The sequence below is a fragment of the Mobula birostris genome, chromosome 16 (assembly GCF_030028105.1).
Source record: "Mobula birostris isolate sMobBir1 chromosome 16, sMobBir1.hap1, whole genome shotgun sequence".
In the NCBI taxonomy this organism is placed as follows: Eukaryota; Metazoa; Chordata; class Chondrichthyes; order Myliobatiformes; family Myliobatidae; genus Mobula; species Mobula birostris.
In genome coordinates this window covers 47,921,886-47,931,891 of record NC_092385.1, presented here as the reverse complement: position 1 = coordinate 47,931,891, position 10,006 = coordinate 47,921,886, and the positions used below count along the sequence as shown (strand labels likewise).

The 10,006-nt window shown below is 42.2% G+C and overlaps 1 protein-coding gene across 1 annotated transcript in view; it reads left to right on the top strand.

The window, feature by feature from the left end:
* The first annotated feature begins 4,860 nt into the window (after positions 1-4,860).
* Positions 4,861-10,006, top strand: part of lmcd1 (LIM and cysteine-rich domains 1) — a 78,510-nt gene continuing 73,364 nt past the window's right edge. The window contains exon 1 of the mRNA XM_072280620.1: positions 4,861-5,227. Coding sequence (XP_072136721.1) covers positions 5,201-5,227 — 27 coding nt within the window. The 5' untranslated portion in view covers positions 4,861-5,200. The remainder of the gene's footprint in view (positions 5,228-10,006) is intronic.

Sequence of the window (10,006 nt, the reverse complement as noted above, 5' to 3'; positions counted from 1 at the left end):
TTCAACTACAATTGATCTATGTGTCCCAGTATTAAAGGAAGCAAAGCAGCAAATCTTTGGGAAACATTTCTGGCTCATTTAATAAGAATGGAATTCAATCACGAAAGAAACCGAATCAGTCAAATAGGGCACATTTGCAAAGAAGAATTTGAAAATCAAGTTCAAGGTATGTGAATATGAAGGGTTCTTTCCTAAAGCTAGAAGACAGTCTTAGATGGCAACCTCTCTGGAGCTGACGTAATAGAAACTATACCTTCATGGATCATCATTTAAAATGATTTTTACCATTTAATTGCAGTTTATAATCACTCAAATTTAAATGGGAACACTCAAGACCTCGCTTGGACCACAATTCAAGGAGGTGAATGATGTCAGCACAATATTAAGAACATTTCCTTACAAAATTAGGAGAGTTAGGAGCGTGATGTAGGCCACACACCCATTGTAATCATTCCCTGAGTTAAGAGACTGGAATCAGTAAAGCAGAAATACTTCCTACCCTCTACTATAGTTTCTTATCAGAAGGATGACCACAGGAAAAGATTCATGTGGAATATGAAAGATGTTTTCTAAATAGGGTTGCTGAATCCATTCAAAGTAAAATGTCTCAGAGTTAGTGTCTCAGGGCAACATTCCCTTACAGTCTAGGCAGCAGCAGTTATAACAAAAAGCAGAATTTTATATTTTTTCTGGAAAGATGATAGGATCCAAATCCATGGATTGAATTCAATGAGAACACCCATCTTTCAATAGCCCACTTTGTTAGGAAGCTCTGCAGCTGACAGCATGATGCAAGAAATGCTCCCAAAGAGAATTCCAGTGCCGATCTGCCTAAACCATTAAGATAAAAGCACAGGGAGGAAAGAAAAGAAACAATGCAAGTCTTGACTTTAACTCCCAAGACACAGCCAAGCACCTCAGCCAAATTGCTGTCCATTACTGTGGCAATATGTTAACGTGGATAATGTGCAAAAGGCGCAGACTACAAGTAGGGGATGTGGTTTTCTCCATATGAAAGTTCTCTTTGTCCTAGTCTCTCAACTGTTTCACCTAAATCTCAACAGTAAACAGAGTGAAGTCACAGGGTGCATAAATTGCCAAATTAACCAAAATTGGAATTCATAGGATATCCCAAAATACATTTTATCAACATATTCCAGGTTAAGTGTTCAAAGTCCAAAACTCAAGGTAAAGTTATTATGAAAAGTACATATATCTGACAATATAAAACCCTGAGATTCATTTTCTTGCAGGCATACTCAATAAATCCATAATAAAATAGAATAATAACCATTATACAATGAATGAAAAACAGCACCAGCTGAGATATTCAACCAGTGGGAAAAAGAAAACAAATTAAGTAAATACAAGAAGATATAATAGTAAATAAATAAGCAATAAATATGTTATTGCACTAGTCTGATGTTTCCTGCCTTGCCTATCCTAGATATACATCGCTAGTCTCACTGTGCTTTCATTTATAGTTTTGTTTTAATGTCTGTGTTACCTGTTTTTCTTCCAGAGGAGTAATTGATTCCAGGACTGCTTCCATTTTGATCAGCCAGTGTCAACACTCAGCCAGATACAAAACATTTAATCCAGCATACAACATAAAGCCAAATTACTGTTGCTTTTTCTCTATCCCAGAAAAGTAGATGGTCCTGCCATACTTTCCCACCACTGCATCCTGTAGTGACTGAATCAACTTACCCATTGTGCTGTGGGCTCAATGGGAGCTCCTTTGTCACTGCACAAACTTATTACACACTAACAGAGGGCAGATGATATTATCTTCTCGTTAGTTTGCCCAGAGATTTCTAATGTAAGCTCTGGTTCTAGGAACCGTCATAATAAACTAAACTTTGCCCACATCACTAAACAATGAAAGATCTGAACTGCCAATATTTGTCTGAAATTATTTCAGTGTGCTTTCTCCAATATTGCCTCCTATCAGCATTAACCAGCTTGGCTCTGTAATATACTATGCTGTCCATAAACGCTGATGAGGAACCTTTCACCCTGTTTCAAAGTCATCTGACCAGCAAACTAATTTGTGTTAGTGATACTCCACATGAACTCTGCAACCCTTGAAACTGGAGAAAAAAAGACCCTGTAACTAGGTTGGAAGAGCAACACCCCATATTCCATCTGGGTAGCCTCCACCTTCATGGCATGAACATTGATTTCTCAGACTTTCGGTATTTGTTCTCCCCCTCCCCCTCTTCTATTTTCAATTCCCCATTCTGGCTCCCCACTTACCTTTTCCCCTCACCTGCCTATCAAAACCCTCCGGTGTCCCTTCTCCTTCTCGTTCTCCCATGGTCCACTCTCTTCTGTCAGATTTCTTCTTCAGCTTTTTGCCTTTTCCACCTATCACCTCCCAGCTTTTCACTTCACTCCCCATACCCCACCCACATTGCCCTATTACCAGACAGCCTGTACACCTTCCTCTGCCCCCAACTTCTCATTCTGGCTTTTTCATCCTTCTATTCCAGTCCTGATGAAATGTCTTGGTCAGAAACATCGAATGTTTATTCCTTTCCATAGATAATGCCCGACCTACTGTGTTCTTCCAGCATTTTGAGTTAATCTGAATTTCCAATATGTACAGAATCTCTTGTGTTAAGGAAACACATTTCAATTTTGTGCTTACTCACCTGCCAGGCCCTTTGTGAGGCCAGGCCTTTTATTTTGCTCACAGGTCAATATGGACATACTGGAAACTCTAAAACTGATGATACCATTCACACAAATAATTGTTTTATATTGTGTTGCTTCCCTGTCTAGACTCTGCAGTGAGCAATACCAACTACTTGAGCAGTGGGTTCCTGCTTCCTACCAAGGAGGAGGTACTTCCAGCTAAACACAGTTTATTTTATTTTTAATGATATGCATTTAACTTTAGACAAACAGTTCTTAACACATATTTAAAACTCACACAACACACATGAAAGTTGCTGGTGAACGCAGCAGGCCAGGCAGCATCTCTAGGAAGAGGTGCAGTCGACGTTTCAGGCTGAGACCCTTCGTCAGGACTAACTGTAGGAAGAGTAAGAGATTTGAAACTCACAGCAGATTTCTGATTTACAAAAGATTTCTGAATTACAAAATATTATAAATTACAATGGATTTCCAAACATAGATACAATCCTTATGAACTGAAATAATATGCCAACAAGTTGCAGATGAACAAGTTGTCTTCCACAGAAATCAAACACTGAGCAATGAGTTCTTGTTTTTCTTTCTATCTCCCTGTCTTTGTGTCATTCTCCTTGTTATTCCTAACAATCCCCAATGCTTTCTGACATTTATATGGTTTTGCTACCAGTTGACATTATTTGCATATGATGCTTTTCCAGATACTTTTGCAGGGACAAAGTAATTCACACAGATGGTCTAAAAGCTTCTGGGACAGAGATTCCAGATACCCAAAATTAATGCTGTGATGGCTGACTCCCTGATTACACAAATATTCCAACTATTGATTGATAGCAATACCTATGACCATATTTGACATACTAAGTGATAAAATCAGTCCGGTCTGAAATCCTCTTTTAACTCAGTCGCAATGGTGCAAATAAATCAGCCAGTATTGTCTGGTTTGATGCAGGCCAATTGACATAACCCCATTAAACATGGGTCTAAAAGACTTCACTGTTTACTTGTTTACATCAAGAAGCTGAGCAACAATAATTGGTTAGAAGTTTCACTTTGTCATAAACAACTCTGACCCTTTGCAAATGTCATGCTGCTCTGGTGGAAAGCTGAGATCCGTCACACACTCAACAGTGGCAAAACACTAAACTATGAGTTCAGGAATATAATTGAAGGTAGCTCCAGAATGAGAGATATCAATTCTCTTTGCAGGTAAGACCAAAGGCTGTAAAAATGGGAGGAAAATATTCAGGTGGATGTAAAACCAGGAGAAATTGGAGTGAAAACGGTTGTGCCAAAGTTTAAGGTTTCTCCTTCTCGTGGTTTGGAGGCTTGCCTCAGCGATTCTGAGAGCTATGCTGGTTGGAATTAGGGCTTTGCTTCTTGGTAGGGTCACCCATGCCGAACAGGTTAAAGGATAGAGGCCCGTGGTCCACCGGTCCTCCAGGTTCGGGGGTTCAGTTCAGGGCTAACAACCCTGACCGATAAAACAAAATTGTCACGGAAGCAGCAGTGAGGAATTCTTCCACACCTGAGTGCGACGGTATTATTGAGTCTCCACTCGGGACTTCGAAGACTGACAGTGGTGAAAACCAAGAGGAAGCTACTGGCATGATGAAAGAAGCCGTGAACACCACCAGAGATGGAGGACCTTCATTGCCGCCCTAAACATCAGCGGCGTTACGGGCAGGACGTAACTAAGTAAAGGTTAAGGCTGTCAGGTGGTGTTGTGGGAGTGAATGTTGGTAACGCTAGTCATGGAGCAAATATCGGGCCAGGGATGAAATGCCACAAGATTCAAACTACGACGGGCGAGAAAACTGTGGAAGGCACTCAAACATTTCGGCACAGTGAGTTAACGACAGGGGACTAAAATCATCATTCCATCAGATGGTGAAAGATCACAAAATACGCACAGATTCATAGTTCTCTGGTGTCTCATGAGAGCTGCGCAAGAATGAATAGTCAGTTGGGTTATTCTACGAAAAAGAGAGGCATTTAAATCTGACTAACAGTTTTCCTTTCAATCCTGTCCATTGATTCAACAAATACTTTATGGATTGGTGTTTATGTCTCGACGGCATTACCGGCAGCCGTTCCCTTGAATGGGAAAAAGTCGATGATAAGAAGCAGGAAACAACCCCTCATCGCCGGGTTGAAAAAGATGAATCAAACATTTTTTCGGCAGTGGGTCAATGGGGAGCTGACAGCCCGTGTTGACGTCAGGTCTGGGAGGAACCGGCGTTCCCCAGTTGGGTAGTGAGGGCTGGACCTCCCCTCTCTCCCGTGGAAGGCGGGGAATCCCATTCCCCTACACCTCGTGATTCGCTCCCGCAGCCACCGAAGCCCCGCCCTCCCACTCAACTTAAAACTACCTCTGGACTCCTGGTGCAAAATTGAATTGACCTGTGGAACCGGCGTGCTCCTAAAGACTGATAAGCTCAAACGGAACATCCAAGTACTTCGAACAGAACAAGAGGAGGGGAAGCAGCCACAGATTCTGATCCGGACGATAAATACAAGGGTGCTGCGTAAGAAGTTTCACATGGATCTGAGCACGGGGATGCAGAAGGTAAGCCGGTATGGTTTGAAGTCAGCAGCTGGAGTTGTTCAGCTCGCTCTCTGAGGCGATCTTAAACAAAACTGCTTAAGTTAAAGGGAATTTTTCTAGCGTTCATTTGTGGTGAGAGTTCACCTAACTTAATTGTCGAGTTACGATCGCAATATAATCCACCTCTGAAAGGGACTTGCACCAAATGTGCTGCCAGTGTTGTCTGATCACTTCAGATAGCGGGCGGATTGTTAACCCTGTTCGGTTTTTTTCAGTCTTATTTAACGTTGGCTACTAAAGTAGATTTGGTACTGAAACAGGTGCCCACCCTAACCCTGTCATCGTTCAACTCCCTCTCGGCACTAACAGAAATTGGTAAGGTGAATTATTTGGTATTCGTTAACCTGTTCTTTGTGTCGATGGTGACAATAAGAGGGAGAGCCGAAATTTGGATTAGCACGCACCCCAGTATTTTCTATGTGTTGCTCTTTGAGTCGGTGGCATTGGGAGCTCTCCTGATGTGCCGTTACCAACTTGGGAGTGACATTGGGAGGACGGGGAACCAGGCCCCTCGGTGTGGCAGGATAACAGAGGAATCTCTGTGTACATGATATTATGGTATTATAATATAAATGATATTATGCGGGGAGTGAGTAAAATGAATAAAAAAAAGTTTGCTTTAGATCGATATACCATGAGTTAACCTGTCGGCTAAGAGTTGGGGGTCACTTCTGTACACGCACACGATGGCTATTTTGTTTCATTTTGTCAGCTCCAGGCTATGTTTGCAGCCCATGGGCTGGGGAATGAATGGGGTGTTTATACTTTGCTGTAAGGTCCTCCTCAGATTATATGCATTATCGATGGCAGGACGGAACGGAGTCCTTGAAAGTGGCCAAGTGTTATTTACAGACAGCCGGAGATCCTAAATCCACATTTTTGTTTAGTAGATTCGCTTTCTAAAGTTCTACTCTTGACATGGAAAGATTTCCTACTCCTTCGTTTTAGAAAATATCGTTCGTGGTAGACCACTGAATGTCTAATTCGCTTGATTCATACAGGGATTGTAGTTTTGTTGTCCATCCGCAGACTTTTTAAAAACAATCAATTCAATTCAATTTCTCATTCCTCGGCATACGAGTGTAAAGGAGAACGAAATTATTGTTACTCCAGATCCGATACAGTATTAAAAAACACAATAAGAAACAAAAACGCAATAAATATAAATATAAAAGCAAACGGGCGGTACGGTAGTGGAGCGGTTAACACATCAGCATTACAGTGCCGACTGTAAGATTGAGGTTCGATTCCCGCCGCCCTCTGTATGGGGTCTCCCCGTGACCACATGGGTTTTCTGCGGGTGCTCCGTTTTCTTTTCATAGTTCAAAGCGTACGGGCGATGGTTAGTGAGTTATAGGCATGCTATGATGGCGCCGGAAGTGTGGCCACACTTGCGGGCTGCCCAGCACGATCCTCGCTGATTTGATTTGACTCTAACAACGTATTTCATTGTATATTTTTATTTTGGTATACGTGCGAGAAGGGTGCTGTGGGGTGTCCAGGGAGGGGCACCACCTCTGGTGAAGGGCTGGTCATGTCCATTCCGGGCAGCTTACTCGCCGTTGGTCCCCAGCAAACACTAGGCACTCACCTGTGGCTCCAAGTAGCTGCTTAGCATGCGACAGCTCCACACCCCGTCCACAGCTTCGACACGCGGGCTAAACCAAGTGAGGGTAGCCGGCGACTTTATAAGGCATGCCTGACTTAACATGCGAAGTCAACTCTGGTGGATTGGGCGGATGAGATCAACAGTGATATCCAACGCCAGGAAGGCGGTACCGCAACGCTCGGTGGAGAGCGAAGGGCATGACAAGGCACAGAAGACGACATTGTCATCCACTACAACCAGCGAAGACCCCAGTCTGTGACGCCGGTTCGTACCACTGGACCCAAACTCCTGAGGTTGAGCGAGTGGAACTGCCCAGTGCTTTTCCACTTAAACAAACTCCCGCACAGATTTCCTGTCATCGTCGAACAAACACTACACGTGACGAATAAAGCTAATCTTTATTTTTTTTAATCGTATCCTAATAAACACAATGTACACGTAACTGACGATCACCAGGTGAACATGCTAGTCTCCTTAAGAAAACAGATTGAATCCTTGTCTGCTTTTGGTACTTACATGGTAGTGGTTAAAGTAGAACAGTCCATTCTCTCAGTATCCTGGGCTGCGCTGCAACCATTCTTCTTAACTAGGCCAAACATTTGTGCACGGAAGCAACCGACTGTACGCGGGAGCACAAGATGCAGACCTTCGCTTGCTTCAGAGGTGCCGGCCATCTGTGATGCTGGAAGATTCAAGATTTTGTTTTTAAATCTCTGAAAGTAAAGGAACGACTGATTGAATCCATGGCTTTAGAAAAACTTTTATTGATAATCATAAGAGATACTGCAAATGCTGGAAATCCAGAGTAAAACTCAAACAAAATGCCGGAGGAGCTCAGCGGGTCAGGCAGCATCTGTGGAAAGGCATAGAGAACACGTTTTGGCCGAGTTCTTTCATCAGGACTTGGAGAAAGGGGGGATGAAGCCAAAAAAAAGATGGGGGCAGGGGATAGTTGAAGCCAGGTAAGGAAAGTGGGAATGAAGTGAGAAGCTGGGAGGTGATAGATAGAAAAGGAAAAGGAATGAAGAACACATAATCGATGGGAGATGAGAGTGGACCATGGGAGAAAGGTCATAGGCAGCTGAGGAAAGGGGGCGGGGGGGGGGGGTAAGAGGGGAGCCAGACATTGATACTTTATTGAAAAGATATATGGAATTAATCAAAACATTTATTATAGTGGGTACTAGAACTTTGTTTAAAATCAGGTGTGCATTCTAATAGTAAGAAGACAGTAAGTGGCCCCAGCCTCATGGCAAGAATCAAACATTACCCACTTAAACATAGAGCTCACTTGTACATGCTGACAAACTGTCAACCTGTTCTCGTCCTATTTGCTTTTACCACTTAGAGTGCCAGTCAGCAGACCTGGCTATCTCCACTATCTTCAGTAGCGCTGGTAAAATCACATCTTTTCCTCATTGTTGGACCTTCAAGCATTTGAATAATTTGCATTCTTGGCTTGAAGCAGAAACTTTTTTGTTGTTGACATAAGGAAGTTGTCAGGAAATGACAGCCAGCAGAAGTGACTTCTGGCAGAAGGGAAATTCTACCCATTACAATATGAAAAGGAGGCAAGGGCAAGGGTGATTATACCAGCTCAATTTTCCATCCTTTGCAATCAGAGGGTTGACAGAACAGAATATTTGAAAGGAAGGATGACTTCCATATAGATACTGCCTGTAAGCACAGGTGCAAATAATTTTCTGAAAGATTTCATTTCTACAAATCTTTTGCAATTGTTCAGCAGTTTATGCGGAATGCTATGGAGACATTTACTGTTTGTTTTCACTAACTTTTCATTAACTGCAAAAGGCTGAGGAGCTTCAAACCTTCATCCTCCTGTCAATCTATTACATCTCCCATTTAGTTTGGTTAAAGGCAACAGCCTATTTGATATATGGTGCTGGGTCCAAGAAATGAACGATTGCATTAATGCAGCTATAATTTTCTGAATAGAAAATGTACACATCTGCTGCCAGCCTGGACAACATGGATGAAAGTTGCAGCAGGCAAGACAGTAACCAGATCCCCCATTATTTGCGGTTATTATGCACTCTGTGCAGTTCTAGGGAGATATGGAATGGAACCAAACCCTTCAGCCTACTGAGACTGCACCATTCATTAAACACTTAGTTAATGCTAATACTTTCCAAGGTCACTTTACTTTCTCTCATTCCTTTTAACTGCGTCCCCAATTTTATCACTTGCCCACATGCAGATGCAGTTTATAGTGGTCAACTAACCTAGCAACGTGCACATTTTTGAGTAGGAAACCAGGGCACATGGAGAGAGCACATAAACTTGACACAGACTGTTTAGTGCTCTTTGGCGGTTGTCCCACAGTGCCACCTTCATGTTTGCTCTGGGATTCTTCCTTAAGAAAGGAGATGGGAAGTAACCTTTTAAATCAGAGATGTGGTGTAACTGTAATGTTAAGCTTCAATCGTGCAGCAGCTCTTTACCATGGTGTTGATGTGTAGGTATTTTGGGATACTTTAGTCTGGTATGAGAAAGGGCCCTTGACTTATCCTGTCCTTTTCAACACCTTTTGACTTCAGCTGTTGTTATTAGTTACAAATCCCTATTTGTACTACCGACAGAAGTTTATTTTCCTTAAATCATAGATAAATCAATCTCAAAGGTCAAGTTGATTATGAAAAGAAAGCACCAAGGTTAAGGCATTATAGAACAATTTTAGACAGTAAAAACCTAAAAGGTAGTAGCAATCTGAGCAAAATAAATGTAATATTTCTTCACTTCAAAACTAATGAGAGGGAGAAGTTGATGCATTTAAGATAGGCGAGCCGGAGATTTCAGACACACACTGGCCATTAATAACTGAAAGAGAGTGAAGGTGGTGAAAGTGGATTGGTAAAATGTGTTGGGGATGAATGGCAAAAGAAGGTTATTAGATGAAGACAATTTTTTTTTCTGGCTCTGTATATAGGAAAATAAGCGATGGGGTGAATGGAAGGGCTGCCATAGATATGTTAGCAATATTAAAGCTGTGCATTAAAAAGATAGAGAGATCACTGTGTGATGTGTCTGTCTCACACCATCTGTTTCTAACCACTTCCTGGCCGTGAAAATGTCAGCAGCAGAAATGTGTGACGGTGATGTATGATGGAGCA